Raw genomic sequence first — 18375 nt, forward strand, 5'->3', positions numbered from 1 at the left:
GAGAATTTAAACATACGTAGCAACGCAAAGTTACATACTTTTGTGTATTGGAGTTTTATTAAATGGCAGTCATTTTGATATCTTGCTAATCTTCTGATATTTTTGTCCAGAATTTTATTACATATATTCTTCTAATTTATTTACCAAATTAATAAACTTAATTCCTCTTTATATATATAAGAATATTTTCAGTTCTCCTCGCTGGCCTAATGGCTAACAATGTTTCAGTTGGTTGCAGTGGTCCTGGATTTCCGGTAGGAGAGTACAAAAAGTTAATTTCACAATCATTCAGTTCTATTCATTAATCGCCTTTCTCGTTTAGCCTAAAGAGTGCATAACTGTAGAACGTTAAGCAGAAAATTAAAAAGTATATATATATATATATATATATATATATATATATATATATATATATATATAAAATGAGCAATTTTTCATACTTAAGAAAATAACAGATATAGTGATTGGCAACTGAATCATTATAGAAACTAGGTTTTGAAGAATAAAGTTATTTATAAGTTAACACTTAGTTATGTATTTTTCTCGTCAACTGTTCTATCAATGATTGGATAGTTCCTGGAAGTTTTTAGTAATTTTCAGCTTTCTTGAGAAGAGTTAAGTTTATTAGTGCCTCTTAGAATCTAATAATTCCTCTGGTGAAGAAATTAGAAGAATAAATATATAAAAAATCAAGCAACTCAGTTAGAAGCTTCTAGGTACCAACTGTTGGCTCAAATGAACATGTCAGGAATTTAATAAGACATCTGAATGATTGCTATTTAATGAAACTGCAATACGCAAAGGTATGTTACCGTATTAACAAAAAATTGGCTACTTACCAATGAATCCTCCCTTGAAAAATTTAAAGGTTTTGACGTTTCGAAACTCTCACCTGGTTCCTTCCTCAGTGGCAAGGTAAAAAGGATTAATACGGAAAGGAGAAAAAAGGAGTAAAACCAGGAATACATACCACTATATAAAAGTAACGTACAAAAAAGATCCTGAGATGAATAGAGCAGAATGAAAAAATTCATGCGCCCATGTAATTATAGTATGTTACCGTAATTTACTTATATACATATAAGTGCGTATTATACAGGCATGAAAATTCGTATCTACTAGCGAGTTTCCTCTTAGCTATATGAATAGTGTATGCATTTTTGGCGCGGGAGATCTTGGTTCGATTCCCAGCGGGAGCTCGTGGTTTGGATCCCACTTTAAGCTGTAGGTCTACGTTTCATATGGCTCCCTTGCTGAAAAGGACGTTAAACTCAAATTCAGTTAAATTAACTTATTAGCTTTTTAAATTTTATTTTTGTCAAGATATTGATTTTAATCTGTTAACGAATCATAGTTGAATGACAAAAGTAAGTGCGCTGAATTCGTATTCTTCATGTACGAGTCTCTGCTATTTTGTTTTTAATATTCCCTATTCTATCTAATGGATGTGAAAAAGTGCCATGCTTTCTCTCTCACTCTCTCTCTCTTTTACAGAAAACCATGAAAACTAATATGTATGTAATATTTATTTCAGAGTTGGGGGCAGAGTGATAGGAATGGCTTGGAGTCCAGATGGCTACTATTTGGCAATTATTTTTCAAGATAGTGAATTCGTAGCAGTTTTTAAGACTTTGATAGTTCCTGCTTTACGGATTACACCATGGTAATATAATCGTTGCTGCAATTTAATTAAGTATACTACCATTATAATAGTCATTATATATAGTTTTACTCTAAATAACAAACAACGCTCTATACTATGAGAGGAAATAAAGGTAAGAAGGAGAGAGTGAAGAAAACACAAATCACTTGTTTTCAAATGTATGCTCTGCTATTAGGAGCTTGTACGTGTAGGTATATGTAACAATGGTATGAGCTACCTTTTATCTTTCACTTTTTAAAATCATCTTGACATTGTTCTTTAAATTTAAAAAAGTCGAAATCCATAAAGATTAAAAGAATTTAATATTAGATAAAACTTTTAATCGATGAAGGTTGGAAACAAGCTTTTTTTTTAAAAAAAAAAAAAAAAAAAGTGTTTATCATCAATTTGCTTAAAAATAGAAGAAAGGGAGAATTCTTTTCCACCAAAATAGCTTCAGTGACGCCGTTATGGATTTTAAAAGTTGAATACGTATGTACATATTTAATTCAGTAATCCTTTCTTAAGAGTATGCTGAAATTTAGAGGTCATCGATAACAGGCTGGCGTCAGACCGGAAAAACCAGGGTTTCCCAGGGAATTCGAGAAATCATGGAAACGTCAGGAAATTCTGCCAAGAGCCCGGGAATTTCGATTTGCTGAAAATGAGACTTTATAAACATTTAAAGAGGAAAATTTTAATAGGATTTAGATGTGATTGAATGATTTAATCAATTAATCTTGCAATGCTCAACGAAATCTTTCTGTATGAACACTGTGGTTTAAGCGGGTACTAGGCAATTTCACAAATTATTGTAGTGTTAACAGTGTCTGAAGCAGAATGATGTTATTAAACTAATAATATTTTTCCGATTATTTATGGTATGATTACTTTAGGAAACAAACTGATGCATGGTTAAAAATATTAACTGTAACTCACCTTAGTATACGTCGAGAAGAAAATTACAGAATGTTTTCGATGGTAGCTACAGTCGGCTTCAAATGCTTTCTTCAGAACATCAACTACTTCTCTTCACATTTCTTGGCGTCGACAGCTTGACGTATTTGTATCTTTTGTTTCATTTAGAAAATTATCAGTTGTATTGTCTAGTGCAACTGAACCATACAGGTAAAATTCTTAGAAATGAACCATACAGGTAAAATTCTATAACGATATTGTGTATTCTACATGTAATTTTAACGATATTGTGTATTCTACATGTAATTTTAAATATCATTTCTTGTATTTACGGGCAATAGGTGCTATTGAAATATGCACAAGCTAGTTAAAAGAAGAAGAAGAAGAAAATATGAAAAGAAATTAAATTAATTTTATTTCTGATATTATTATTGATATCTTGTCGACATGATAATCTGATGATATGTGTTATTGGTTGTCATAGAAACGAAGAAGATCCATTTTGTAGAATCAACATGTACAATATTTAAAAGGTGAAATGTTTAATTCTTTACGTACTATAATAATAATAATAAAAAAAAGTAATATCAAGATGGAGTGTTTAAGTGGATTTTAGTAAAAAGTAGTAGACTAGATTATAATTATTCGGACGGTGGGCTGAAGTGTAACACTGAAAATACAGAATAAGTATAGGGTATACATTTTAATTCTTAGAAATGAACCATACAGAAAAAAATTCTTAGAAATGAACCATACAGGTAAAATTTTTAGAAATGATGGCTGACACCAAGAGATGTGATAAAGAGAAGCAGTTGATGTCCTGAAGAGAACAGTTGAAAATAGTGGAAGCTATCATGGAAACGTTACAATAATTTGAATATTTTAACGTATAATAAGGTGAGTTAGTAATATGTTGCATAACCATGTAACTTTGATATAGTGGAATACAGTACCTTTGTGTAGGCCAGGAAGATAGAAGATACCATAAAGTTAAAGTAACACGGTAGTTATTTTAGTAATATACTCCTTCAGATATCCTTAAAAGGACAACTTCCCAAACATGTAAACATGTAGTCACATGAAAACGTATCTATCTAGCTCATTCCGCCCATAAGGACAACCTTGACAAGTGTGTGTGGAAAAGGGGGGGGGGGATTTGGAGGGCTTGTGAAAAGTTCTTCATTCAATTATTTTTCTTCTTTCAAATTTGAAATTCCCGACAGCGACAAAATAATCATATTTTTCTAAAGATTACATTAAATAAAATTTGACTTAGAAGTTTTGGATTTAGCAACTTTCCTAAACACCCTTTGGTGACAAGAATAAAGTCTAGTCTATTGATAATACAGGAATATAGTGATTTTTGAATTATTACTTAGCTATTTTCATATAAACAGAGTTGGCAACAATACTGACGACTAGAAGAGATTCTTACTGAAGTTTAGGGGTCCTCACAGAAATTTTTTCTAGGGGCCGATGGAATCTATGGCTCTTCTCTTCCTTACATTTGCTCTTTCATGAACAACTTCGCAACGAAATGGTATACGTATTTTGAGTGTACCTTTCAGAAACGTAAATGATTATGTATCGTATACGTTAATAAGTCAATAAAAACTCAAGTTGATTTGAACGTATCTTATTTTGTTGCGTATTTAAGGGGGCACGGTGGCTTAATGGTAGAGTATTTATCTCTGGTGCTTGTGGTCCTTAGTTCGATTCCCGGCCAAGTAAGTTTGTATATCGTGTCCATGGGTTTTCTTGGTGTACGTCCGTTTCCTTCTCAGTTCAATTATTCCGTCATCATTCACTTGCTTTAATCATCCGTCTCCCTTAGCCTAAAGAACAAAATCCTTTGACTTTAAACTGAAAAATTCCGTCTCATTTTATTTACGTATAATTTCAGTGATGACTTCATTTACTCTTCCATCTTCAACAGGGTAATTAGAAAAGATGCATTAACAAATTTGAGGTAAATTAATGCGAAACGAAAGTGTTCTGCCCGAACCTTGAACTAGAAAGTTCGTTATTTCTATGCGTCCATGTTTCTTCCTGCGTCCTTTATGCTGCTTTATCAGTATAACGTTAATTGTTTGAGTTACCAAACTGTGACATTATGAGCAACCAACTTTTGTGCATTTCTTTTTCAGTTATTTCCTATAATATCTCAAAACTTTGTATCCTAGGTACTCTGGTGAAGATATCAAAGTAAATAATCACCAAAATTATACGCAATAAAATGTTGGAATAGAACTCAAGTAAATTTGAATTCATATTGTCCCAAAGACGAGTTCTGTGGCCCCGCGTAGTCTTGTCGCTAACGCTTTTGCCTTCGGTGCGAGCGGTCTCGGGTTTGATTCTCGGTGGGAGCATTCGGTCGTAAAAGCATAAAAAACTTTATCAGGCCAGCCATCCTGAATGAGATTTTCCTGGGTTTTCCTCATTCCCACCAGGCAAATGACGTGATGGTACCTAACTTATAGGTCCCAGGCCTCTTCCTTCCTTCCCTTTCCCCGGATTGTGTACTCGCCAAGGGACGTCATCCCTCATACGTGATGGGCTAAATGACTATACATGCCGAAAGCCCAGAAATCGAAATCCTAAAGACGAGTTCTTTCCGCATTTACTCAATTTTTCCAGTTGTTTTGAAGTTACTAGTACTGATTAACGCAAAAGTCGTAATGCATTTCGAGGGAAATTGCAGGTTACACAAACTAGATGAGGTCGAATTAGGCAGATGGCCTAGTTTGTGGTTACGAGTGAATGACTTTTAGAGATACTGTCTCCCGTGGCTTCAATTTGGAATGTGTTCATGTGAACACCATTAGTGATGTTTACCTATAATGTTGTTGATGAATAAAATCATAATTAATATTGTTATTTTTTTTTATTTGTTTTTTCAGTGCTTTGTTGAGAGGCTATCCGGGAGAAGTGCCAAATGCAATTAGTTTTCAACCAAGCTTGAGCGTACAACAATGCTTCAACGAGGGTTCTCTTCTTACTATAGTAAGTATGTGTATATAGGAAACGAGAGTTTGGTATCTAATTATTCCGCTTTGTTAACGATAATTTTTTTTCTGTTGTTTCTTTCTTTTCAATATTTGTTGCACATGTATTAGTAATATTTAAAAATATATATTAATATATTAATATTTAGTAATATTGACAATGTGCGTTGATATTTATTTTCAAAGATACAAAATAAAATGTATCTGATCAGATACATTATCAAATATGATTTGGTGATGAGAATAATTAAATATTTTTTTTGAAATCTGTCGTAGTATAAAGATATCTTGGTAATTACTTTAATGTTCAGAAATTCTTCAGTGCTAGTATTTCGAAAACTACTGTTTTCATCAGCCGAGCCCTTAAGGACACGAAACGTAAAGAATACTTTTTTTTCTATATTCTTAAAGATACTATAGGGCAAGCTTCAGTAGATTGACTTTTTTTGCAAAGCTCTGCTATAATACAAAATCATTTGAATCTGTGATTGACGCTAATTCCTAATAGTAAACAATCGCTTCTCTGTTTCCTTCGCTCCCTGCCTTTATTTGAAAATGAACATTGATGATGATGATGATGATGATGATGATGATGATGATGATGATGATGATGATGATGATGATGATGATGATGATGATGATGATGATGATGATGATGATGATGATGATGATGATGATGATGATGATGATGATGATGATGATGATGATGATGATGATGATGATGATGATGATGATGATGATGATGATGATGATGATGATGATGATGATGATGATGATGATGATGATGATGATGATGATGATGATGATGATGATGATGATGATGATGATGATGGTGGTGGTGGTGGTGGTGGTGGTGGTGGTGGTGGTGGTGGTGGTGATGATGATGATGATGATGATGATGAAGAAGAAGAACATGCTTTGGTATTTATTGTTAAGACAAAGATCATATTAAATATAAATTAGGTTGTAATTTCTTATATAAAATTCACAAACATATATTCCGTGTGAAACACATTATAATTTAGTAACTAAGCAACATGTACTCAATGTATAAACTAAAGACAGTTGTTAGCGTTTACCTTTAGAAAAGTGCAATGCTTTAACAAGCTTTACCTCCGATTAACATGGAGCACACTACCGTTAACAGGCTAATAACCATCTTTAGATTTGAGCATTAATGTTTGTGTAACAACAGTGTGTCTATCGGTCACGAAAGTCATGAAAAAAATCACGAAATCAGAAAACGGTCATGAAAGTTAAGAAATTTAGCTTTTAGGTCATGATGTTTTTTTTTTATCTGGAGAAATATGGTATAAACTGGAAAATTTTGTTCTATAAAACGTCAAAATTCACCACCAAAAATGTCTATTTTCGGCTTTAGGGGCTACCAAATCGGAAGCAAAACACACACCTATCGCATGCACAAAAATTTGGCCCAATTCGGACCCAAATTCGCTGTTGAGAATGTTACTAAATTTTATGGTTTGGAAAAGAAAAGGTCACGAAATCTCATTTTGGAATTTTGGTAGATACCTTGAACAAACATAAGTTGGGCTTTTTTTGTTTGTTTGTTTAAGTAATAGATATATCAATCGATACATGTCATCGAGCTGAACAAAATCAAATGCTTGAAGGTAAATTCTATTCTGCTGAAACAAATTATTAATCTATTTATATATTGTATATGTAAGCAGTTGAGAATGCTCGAAGAGCATTGCCAAAATGAACTTATAAACAATTAATTTTTCTTATTAACTTTTACAGGCTTTATATCAATTGTTCTATGCACTTTATTATTGTACTTATTAAAAATCCTTGTAATATATTTATCCGTTTATAATTTCCTTGAGTACTAAATTTTTTTTTTACACATGTTTTGTTTAGAAGTTCTGTTAAAACGTTCGACGGTATATTGTTTAACGAAGGCATATGATCAAATTGTAAAAATTGGAAAAATTCGTAAAATATCATCTCTCCATGACTTACGGTTTCCGAGATATGGCTACTTAAATCTCTTGAAATCGGAACTTTTTTGGCCAATATCTAGGGATCGGTGGCCAATTGGCCAGTGGCCACCTGTTACTATTTGTTACCAAAATGTTCACGATCCTCTTAGGTATTGTTCAACACCAATGTGATCTCTCTATGGCTTACGGTTCCCGAGATATGGCTCTTAAATCTCCTGAAATCGGTACTTTTTGGGCCAATATCTCGGGAATTGTAAAAATAACGTGAAAAATTCCATCATTTTCTCAGATAGTATTTGATGCTCTATCGAGTGGAAGGCTCTAAATTGAAAAATACGTATATAGCAGACACATACACACACACACACACACAGACATAGAGAATTCAGTAACGAACTTTTTAAGTTCGTTCAAAATACACTTAATTATGATACAATATCCATTGTTTGTCTTCTTTTAACAGTGACACGTACTTCTAACGGTGACGCGCATACTACTAGTAAATAAACTCTGGTAGACAGTAAATAGGATCACGCACTAGAAATTTCAATTTCCAGCGTAGATATCAACCACTGGAGGATATTTGCTGCCATTTAGCAGCCAGATGGGTAACTTCTACTACTTTTGTTTCAGTAGTACGAAATAAGATATAAATATCCACCGTTAAAGTCACCGTTACCCGTTAAGATATTAACGGATTACTCCATGAATGAACTAACCCGAGATACGAAGGGTAATCAGAAAGTAAAGTTAAAAAGCCTGCAGTGAGAAGTCTATATATTATTTCATACAACTAATACAATCAACAGATAGTACATACATTAGGTTATTTTTCGACATAGTCTCCATAATGGTTGAGGCACTTGTCGCATCGTGGGATGAGTTTGAAGATTCCGTCGTGGTAAAAATCCTGTCTTTGCGTATTCAGCCATTTTGTCATGAAGTGTTTCACGTCCTCGTCTGAAGCGAAGCGACGGCCTCCAAAGAGTTCTTTCAAGTGCGGAAACAGGTGAAAGTCGCTTGAAGGGAAGCCCGCGCTGTAGGGAGGGTGGTCGATGATGTCCTAGCGAAACTCTGCTTCAACAGCATGGTGGTGAGCCACTGCGCTTTACGTCGGCTGCGGTTTTCTTTACTAGCCGCAAACTTTCGACACCATTTTGCGACATGCTGATGAGGCATCACTCTCTCTCCGTAAACTTCTACCAGCTACCGGTGAATTTCAGCCGCGGTTACATGTTTCGCTCACAGAATTTGAATAACTGAGCGGACATCTTCACGAGACCAGTTTTCCAAACGAGCCGCCATTCGTAACTAGCACCATAGGTAACATGTGGCTGAAACCCTGCAGTTGCCAACTCCATGTACTACAATTAACGTACATTTCTCTTTCTCTATAACAAACGAAACTCCAGAAATATCGGCTTTAGTTTCTGATTCCTCCCTCGTAATTGTTCTAGCTATGCATTGAAAAAAAAAGTAATTAAAAAAATCGTTTTTGTTCAAGAGTTAACATGTGGACTAACGGACGGACATAAGTCACCATTACCCATTAAGATATTAATGGATTGATTCAATTAACGAACTCGGCCGAAATAATCATTGTAACTATATTGGGAAAAAAAAGTTCAAAAATTCCTTCCGTTCAAGAGTTATTGTGTAGTGTAACGGACATACTAACAATACAATATTATAAGTCCCACCTGCGTGATCCTAATACATAAAAATGAAAAATAAACCTCCGAATTTACAGTAAAGACCTTTTGAGTTGATAGTTTTCATTATTATTATTATTATTATTATTATTATTATTATTATTATTATTATTATTATTATTAGTTATGACAATTATTTTTCTTGTCTTTTTCAGGCGTGGTCTTCTGGTCGTTTGCAATATTTCCCTTTCATTTATGAAGCAATGGAAATCCCACAGATAGCTCCAGCAGTAAATTATTCCCTTCCAATTGAAGATTCCATCGGAGGTGTTACCCGTGGTTTAAGTTTCAGATGTGTGTAAAAATGTTAATTGTTATTGGTGTTCATTCGAATGTAATTACCCTTATAACTTCCTACGATTTTTAAAATGAACTGAGGAATTTTCCAAAAAACTATAAATTGTTATTTTTAATGAGTTATATGGAAATAATAAGTTCTTTCACTAAATTATTTGCATTATTGTTGCTAATTTTTATACCCAGTGATGTAGTGTTAATATAAGTTGTATCTCAGGAACAGTTATACAACAATAAAGTACAGTCTTCCAAGAAGCAATGTTGTTGGTTCACTTGATTCGGTGTCTGTGTGACTTAGTCAATTGGAAATAAAGAAGCCATTATGTTCATAAATATTTTTGATGTTTTATCAGTGGTATAGACAAAGCGGCAAATAGTGGTTTAACCATGCATAAATACACGGGCTGTCCAGAATGTAACAGACGTTTTGAAATAAAAAAGTAACAGAATGAACAAACCAAACTGTATTATATACATTTGAAAGGTACACTCTTGTTATTTTTCCACATAATCGACATGCAAATTAAGGCACTTATCATAGCGTGGCACAAGATTTTCAATACCGTCATGGTAGAAATTACCGTCTGCGATTTCAAGCACTGGCTTACACCAACATGCAGTTCGACGTCAGTATCAAAGCGTTGTGTAGCGAGCCATGTCTTCATCGCTGGGAAGAGGTGGTAGTCGTTTAGCGCCAAATCGGGTATTTGTATGGTAGGTGAACATCTCCCATCCAAAACCATCCAAGAGCTCTCGGGTACGCTTGGCCGTGTGTGGACATGCATTGTCTTAATAAAACAACACCTTCGCGCTAAGTGTTCCCCGGCGATAGATTTCAATTGGCTTCTGGTTTTTTGCTAACAAAAACCTAATCACAGAACGCATCTTAGAAGAGTCGGGATTTTCTATTGCAGCACACATTGTAACATGTCACAGAAAGCACAGTAAGGGCGTCACAGCTGGATGCGCACTGAACGTTGCAACGTTCTGACACCAAGATGGCGACTCTAGTCTCGTTCACTGCCACGGTAGGCCAAAACGTCAAGAACTTTCTGGACAGCCCTCGTATTCATCAATACTGGAAAAAATTTCAAAAGAAAGAAAAAAAAAAAAAAGCATTTCAGTAGTCGAATTGTTATGACTATTTGCACTGACCAGCCAGAACACTATGACCATTCACGACTTTTTAACCACCTCAGACCTGAAGGCGAATTTTGGTAGCTGGAGTTACCGTTGGCTATTAATTCATTGCTCAACACTAAACCTCCCCAGGCCCGAATGGCATCTCACCTAACCTTGAACGAATCGTAGGCAACTTGAAGAAAAATTTCAACAAAATATTTGTAGGTGGCAGCACGTTATCGAGATGGCAGAACACCAGCTTGAGAAACGTGCTCGTGCAAGTCGAGGTAAGTTGTCAATTATAGATATGTTTGTTTGTTTCTTTTGAAAGACAAAGTATTACCAACATTTATTAGATGGTTGCTAGAAGTAAGTGACATCCGGGTGAGATGCCATTCGGACTTAGGGAGGCTTCTCAGCATCAGTGTTGAGCAATGAATTCATATCCAACGGTAGCTCCAGCTACCTAAACTCGCCTTCAGGTCTGAGGAGGTTAAAAGAAATCGTTGGGCTGACGCAAGAGGCACAACAGAACCGCTCTCCAGACGGTGAGAGGCTTCTCACTCGATCAATCAGTGTGATGCTTGTTTATAGAATGAGGAAGGTCGGTGATATATCAGAGTTCGATAGACGCCGAATTGCAATGGTTACGACTTTGTTCTTATGTATGAGTATTTACAAATTGAGAAGAACAATTATATAGCAGGTTGTCTAAAAAGTATTGAGCCTTTGGAGATCAAAATTGAGAATACATTTATTCTTATTTGAAAATAATAATATGAAACCACATACGTACCATTTTGTTCTGTGATCTGCTGCAGTTTTTGTGGCAACACCGTAATTCCGTTGCTATAGAATTTCTGTGGTTTCTCGTTAAAAAGAAAAGAAAAAAAAAAGTTTTTTTACATTCCTCTTTTGAAATCAACTTAACACCATTCAGGAAGTTCTGCAGAGATGAAACAGATCATAACATGATGGTTATATTATATATGCTTTATAAATAGGATATAGTACCTTGTATTTTTACAACATCGATGGTGAAAAATAACTAATTAATAACAGTTCAACAAGTCTTCTTATGCCAGAAATTTCTTACGCCAGTATGAGTTCACATAACTTGGGAACTGTCGATATATTATTCTGTAGCTACTGCTACATTTCCTCATACTAATTCCTATATGAAGAAACTGATAAATATTGTTAAACTACTTGGATTTCTTAGTGTTCTGAACGTTAAGACATATCACAAAGAATCTTCTAAAGTTGTCACTGTCATCTAGAGATACAAGTACTCAATTAGTTGTGAACTGCTAGCTACAATGTTGTCTGTTGATAACTTGGTCTGACCCACATGAACCACGGATGAAGCGATTGAACATGTAATAATTGTGGTGTAATAATAGGTAGGTGTAATTGTAATGTGCGACTGACGTGTGTTACTTTCAAATGCCTAAAAACAAAAACTACAATATTATGTTAGTTAAAGTTGTCTCCGCCTCCAACCTACACGGTTTTGCCATCGCTGAGCCAAGGATTGGATACCAATTACAAAAGACGCCTGTGATGCGAACAAGTCCTCAGCTGTACATTGCTCCACCTGATCATTAGGGAAGTCCTTCTTTGCCAAGAAGTGATCAAGCGGTGAGTGATAACAGTAGGATAGATGTCAGGAAAGGATTTCGTATTGCACTTCGTGGAGAATCTGTACCGTCCTTTGAGCAAAATGTGGTTTCTAGATCGACAAGAGATTTCAAAATCGCAATCCAATCACGGATGTTGAGATTCTGCAGCTCTCATCGGACTGTGATTATAGAAACAGAATCATTCTAGATCCTGGTTGAGTTCTACAGTCAGTTATGTTTACTGGCGGATCCACAGGGAGAGCGGCGGGGGCAACCACCCTCTTCCTTCAAAACATTACCTTCCTGTACGTCGATATATAAAATATTGCATTACCTTATTCTGATTTGATGTAAAACTGTATTTTAAATCATCCAGGAAACAACCCACTCCCTCCAAACGAGCCTTCTGGATCCATTAGTGATGTCCCATTATACACCATGTTACCGGAATTGGCATATGACGTCAGCCAATAAGCTCGCGGTGCACTGTTACCAAACTTTCGATGATGAATCCAATCATTCATAATTTGTTACAAATACGAACAAAATCAATTATAAATGATTAGATTCCTCCCTGAAGATTTAGTAACAGCGCACTGCAAGCTTATTGGCTGATGCCATACGCCAATTCGGGTGACAATATAGTGTACGGTTCTTTATGACCACCCTCTTCAATCTTCGGCGATCCCTCTTACCTAGTTTTAGTTTCTATCCACTATTTCTTTTCTCTGATGATGTATTGCCCTGAGTTCTGTATGTTGTCTCACCTTGAATACTGTTGTTCTCAATACACCAAACTCACTGATATTCTTGATACACTTGCTTCAATTAACCGCGGACTCACAAGTTTTCTCTCCCATTTTGCACCACTGCTACGAGTATCTGGACTATTGTACATGAGAATCTCTACTATTTCACTTCGTGTACTACCCACTAATAAGAGCTAAACAGCATTAACACAAGATAGTCGCAGATGCACGAATGTTCAATGTTATTAACTCCAAGATTACGTGGTGCAATTCGTGTTTCCATTATTATGATAACTATCTGTATATACTCGATAATTTAACACTGGAGAAGTTGAACAACGTGTGTGTTATTAGATCCTCATGAAAGTCTCGGATTTCGTTTGTAGCGAAGTAGAAAGAAAAGGAAGCCGGACTAGATTCAAAAACTTTATTTTATGTAGTAGAAATTGAACAGTCCAGTAACTCATATCACAAGGTACAGTTGAGCAATTAATAACAGTTTATGTTTACAAATAATCATATTACGGTAAACACAACTTGCTGTGTTATTCCAACATAGCATTTCTCAAACAATAGTTGGTTTACATTTTAAAGAGAAAAAAAGTTTAAAAATTGTATATCTCTTTATGTGTGCGTGTGTGAAACATTAGTTTTTCATATTTTTTACGAATATATGATGTGAAAACATAATAACTGAAGAAGAATCCCACAAAGCACGTAAAGATGTGCTTTGTTCATTATTACGAACTACAAGGCTTATTATTTCAAAATTAAACGTTCAAATTTTATTGGTGATATTGTCTTTTAAGTATAAAATTTTAACCAAAACTGGTTTTAGTTGAGTGCCATGTGCTAAGCATGTCAGTTTCCTTCGCTTTTTATTTATTTATTTATTTGACTTGAAACTAGTATCTGAAACTGAAACAAACTAAAACTCTGGTCTGTAGCCGAAATTGAATTTTGGTATTTTCTAATACAAGAAGCTCCAGCAGATGCTGCAACTTTAAAATAATAATAATAATGCAGAAATAATCTGCCTTGAACTGGTTTTCTTCTCTAATAAAATTTTCCTCTAATAAAATACAAGTTATACATTACACTCATGTAAATGAACGTCAAATTACTGGCAGTGATTCTTTCATAATGTAAAAAAACAAAATTACACGAAACATCAAATATCACAATTGATAATAAGTAATAGGATAATGCAGAAACAAAATGCACATAGTATACTATATGTATCCGCCTAAGTGAAGCAATTGTGAGGCAAGAACAAAGCTCTTAATACTAACTAAATTTATTTTTAAAAAATCGCACAACATAAAATAATTATTAGAATGAAGATCATATTCAACAGTTCTTATCTCTATATATTTTGATTTACCAAATTTAAGCAAATACTGCTCGGTGACATTTAAAAAATGTCAAAATAGTTTTACAATTATTTTGTAAGTGCAATCAAGGAGATTTTTGAATTAATGATGGACACATTTAAATAATAAATTTGTGTTCCTTTTTTGAATAATTTTCTTCTAGTAATGAAAATGTGTAGATAAAAGTTCTTTGAAAGAAAGTGAAAATTTGTTACCGAAAGTGAAGATTAGGAGATAAGCATGGTTAAGTCCCTTTTACCTTAGTCTTACAATGGTTAATATCAGAAAATTACAAGTAAGAGCGATTCTACAAAATTGTTTAACAATGGTTATGTCTATTATTTAACATATGTGTAATATTAAAATTCAAGTTCAATTGAATCAAAGATTAAAGGTGCAATTAAAAAGAAAATATGCTTTTTAATACATTCCATATTACGTTCCGGCACAACAGCAAGAACTCAGATATCTTACCTTCTGTGGAAGAACAGTCTGAGGAAGTAACTGTCCTGATACCAAAACATAATAATAAATATATGCCTTTTGATTGTACAGTCCGCAGCAAAAAAACTGCAACATGAGCATGTAAGTTTATTGTGAAACTACACCTAACAGCGCAGAGAATCAACATAATGTCTAAGTGGCACGAATCACGCCAGGAGAAACCTCGGCGTCCTCCCTTGCACACTTATTTTGGAGCAAAAGACTTCGTCGTTTCGCAATAAACTTACGTGCTCATGTTGCAAGCTTTTTGCTACGGAATGTACCTGTAAACCTTGATTTAATTATACTTTTACAGAAGGCGCAGGCGAGTCAGTATAGCTTGTTATAATAGTAACTACATTTGATGTTTTCTTTACGTTGAATAGTTTTGCTGTCTTATTGGTTAGGCTTTTAATCTTGACTAGTAATACGTGATAGATAGGCCAAAAATTACTAAAAAAGCAAGCACAAGTTCAGGAAAATGTGCAATCACGATCAAAAATGCATTCCTTTTATAGTTTTCCTATTAATAGTGTTTCAATGAACCTTTCAGGTGCTTTAGGAAAAAGAAAATTCACGTTTTACAGTGATATACATTCCACAAATAACTTTTAAAGAAAATCCTGTTCTACGGCATTGAGTTATGTTAAGAGGAAACATGGAAAAAAATGACTGTTAAATAAATAACTAGAACAATCCACTACAATTTGCCTGTAACAATGTTAAATTTATTCAAATTTTCAGGTGGTCTATTTCCCTGAAAAATAACATATTCTTGTTGTGAGAGAAGCTTACAATATTGGTCCCAAAAGATGTAAAAATTAAACAAAACAAAATCCAATTAAATTTTTAAATTGTGTTGCAGTAATACCAAGCAAACAAAATTGATATAGAAGTTTAATGTAAACATGTGAAAGAGCTTATTTTGAAATCTGGAAAGTCAGGGAAAATGTTGGCTAATCCACTGGTAGACCAAAATCTAGAGAAACAGTAAATAACAAACGATTAACATTAGATGCATATACGGTTTAAGTTCTTAGATAGGAAAGTTATTATGATCTTATTATGTCTTAATGAAGAATGGAATTACAGTTTTGTTACATATATGTATATACATATTATTTCTGATTGAATTACGTTGTATGCCTTCATTACTGCTGATATTCCACAAATCTAAGTTGTTATTATAGTATGATAACTAGCTTTAGTTAAATACAGACTTCATCATCATACGACATATCCTTTCCTACATCTTTACACAAAGTTTCTATGAAATGCATCAGTATTTTCGTTTGAACTAAGTATACCTGCTTATAATGATATTAATGTTAACTCTATAAGGTGAAATAAGAACACGTGTCCGAAGAAACGGGTAGCTAAAATTTATATATGTATGTACCTAGAAGTATATATTAACATTTTTCTTACTTTGTGTATATGTAAATTTTATGTGTAATAATTGTTTCTTTTTCCTCTTTTCGGAGTTTCGTGTGAACAATCTGATAATTCTGAAATTTATTCAAGCATATTTAATTACAAAATTAATCACCCATATACTTCTGATCATCAGTATACTATCTCTTTCTAACCCTAGTACAAAGAGCTAAAATAATACTTTATGAATATTTTAGTGATGTTCAAAGTACTTTTAAGTAGTATCAAGATGAACCGTATTAGATTGCAAGTATTACGAACTAACTCATAATTTTCAATATTAAAACTGGATTCTTAAAGCTAATATGCATAGTTCGTATTTAACATTTTTTGTATATATATATATATATATATATACACAAATAATTGTACAATTATTGTCATTAATTAGATCAGGTGTCTCACAAGCTAGTGTTCAGTCTTGTGTCTTTTGGTTTAACTGTCAGAATGACTAGAAGAAAAGTTATCTTCAAAGCATTATGATACATCAGAGACACGTCCTACTATAATGTTATCTCATTTAAATTCGGGGTGGAAATGCTAACCTTAAAATTTTTAAATGAGTGGTTTTATCTCGTTAGAAAGTCCATTTGATATCCAATACATTACATAGAATTTTCTTTAAAATTTTCAATAAGCAAAAGCAAATGTACGAAATGAGCCCTCGTCCTCCAGAAAAGATATACAAATTTCAACAATAACGAAAAGAAGTATTGAATTTATACAGTTATCAAGGGAATGTAAGGATAAATCAGGGACGTTACTTGCGGAGGGCAGGACTAGTACAGTTGTTCCCCTCTGAGTTTGAGAAGTCCATACTTTTTAATGAATTGTATACTAACATAGTACATGAAAGTCTGCATCTTGTCCCTCCACTCCTGGTAAAAGCTGAAGTGATGCTACTGGGATAAATATCTCATCTTTGATTTCTACACTTGCAATAGACGCACAAATTAATTACGATAAACATCCAAATATTTATGATTACGGAACAATACTGCTTAAGTAACGTTTGATTCCTAATACTTTTCCAAAGGGTACGGATCTTTTCTTAATCATTCATGCAGTTACTTAAGAAGTCACAAAGTAAACACTGACTGTTGAGGCGCCCGATATATATATACATGGTAAACATTTTACATTACTCTTTCTACAAATGTTGGAAGTTAAAAATACATTAACTTTGCTATACCGTACTAAAACGAGAGGAAAAATAAAGATTTACCATTTGAAATAGTTGTAAAATGCTTATATTGAATAAAAGCGCAAAATAGATAGCTCTAAAAGGCACTAGCCTATTGTCTTCGTCAAACAAAAGTTACGAAACACATACTAAGGCAATTTTAGTTATATCTTAATACGATGTTTGTAGACTATATGTGGTTTGTATTGCTATGGCGTGCTCACCAGGAGCTGTTATACAACAACAATAAATAGATATAAAAATAAAATGTTTGAATTTTCTACCTTAACTAATTTATTTATTATTGAGTGTCATCTGAACTGTTCTTAATACTAAAAAACATACCGCGTGTTAACTCCTTCCTAAAACTTACAGTTCAACAATATAACAATATAAATCTCACTCTTATAAATTATGAACAACACGTTAACACAATTTGATTGAACAATTTCGCTTCCTGCACCTGTACTGGAAGACATACAACAAACATTATTTTCGTTGTTTACTCTTGTTTGGGCCTGGGCTTCCTTCGTTCTATTATCTTCTGTACTTTCGGTAAACGATATAGATAAACTGACGCTACAGCTCCTAGTGTAGCGCCGACCCAATAAACAAATATATGTTCCAATGCTGTGTGGCCTTTGCATCCATATTTAAGTGATGTTGCAAGTATTGGATTGAAGTATCCCCCGGAATAGTTAAATGCTGCAAAGAATAAGAAATTATATTTATTTAAGTTAATTTTATGTGTCAAGTCGTGCAATTGAGATAAGAGTAAGAAGACAGGTTGCTAAAATACATACTTCTTCAAATAAAGATAACTGTTCTATTTTTAAAATGTGGCTTTAAGAAATTGAAGGTACATAAC

The 18375-nt window shown here is 33.8% G+C and overlaps 2 protein-coding genes across 6 annotated transcripts in view; one reads left to right on the forward strand and one right to left on the reverse strand.

Moving 5' to 3' along the window:
* The window catches only part of LOC145668758 (aladin-like), a 38434-nt gene extending 28742 nt beyond the window's left edge, over positions 1 to 9692 (forward strand). The window contains exons 9-11 of the mRNA XM_081736904.1: positions 1535 to 1663; positions 5461 to 5563; positions 9400 to 9692. Of these exons, the coding sequence (XP_081593030.1) occupies positions 1535 to 1663; positions 5461 to 5563; positions 9400 to 9546 (379 nt within the window). The 3' untranslated portion in view covers positions 9547 to 9692. The remainder of the gene's footprint in view (positions 1 to 1534; positions 1664 to 5460; positions 5564 to 9399) is intronic.
* A 3754-nt stretch (positions 9693 to 13446) lies between these two features.
* Positions 13447 to 18375, reverse strand: part of AQP (aquaporin) — a 64563-nt gene continuing 59634 nt past the window's right edge. For all 5 annotated transcript variants that reach the window (XM_081736907.1, XM_081736905.1, XM_081736908.1 and 2 more), the window contains exon 6: positions 13447 to 18212. In XM_081736907.1, coding sequence (XP_081593033.1) covers positions 18010 to 18212 — 203 coding nt within the window. In that variant the 3' untranslated portion in view covers positions 13447 to 18009. The remainder of the gene's footprint in view (positions 18213 to 18375) is intronic.

Source organism: Thermobia domestica, chromosome 13 (genome assembly GCF_964235325.1).
Source record: "Thermobia domestica chromosome 13, izTheDome1.hap1.1, whole genome shotgun sequence".
Taxonomy (NCBI): Eukaryota; Metazoa; Arthropoda; class Insecta; order Zygentoma; family Lepismatidae; genus Thermobia; species Thermobia domestica.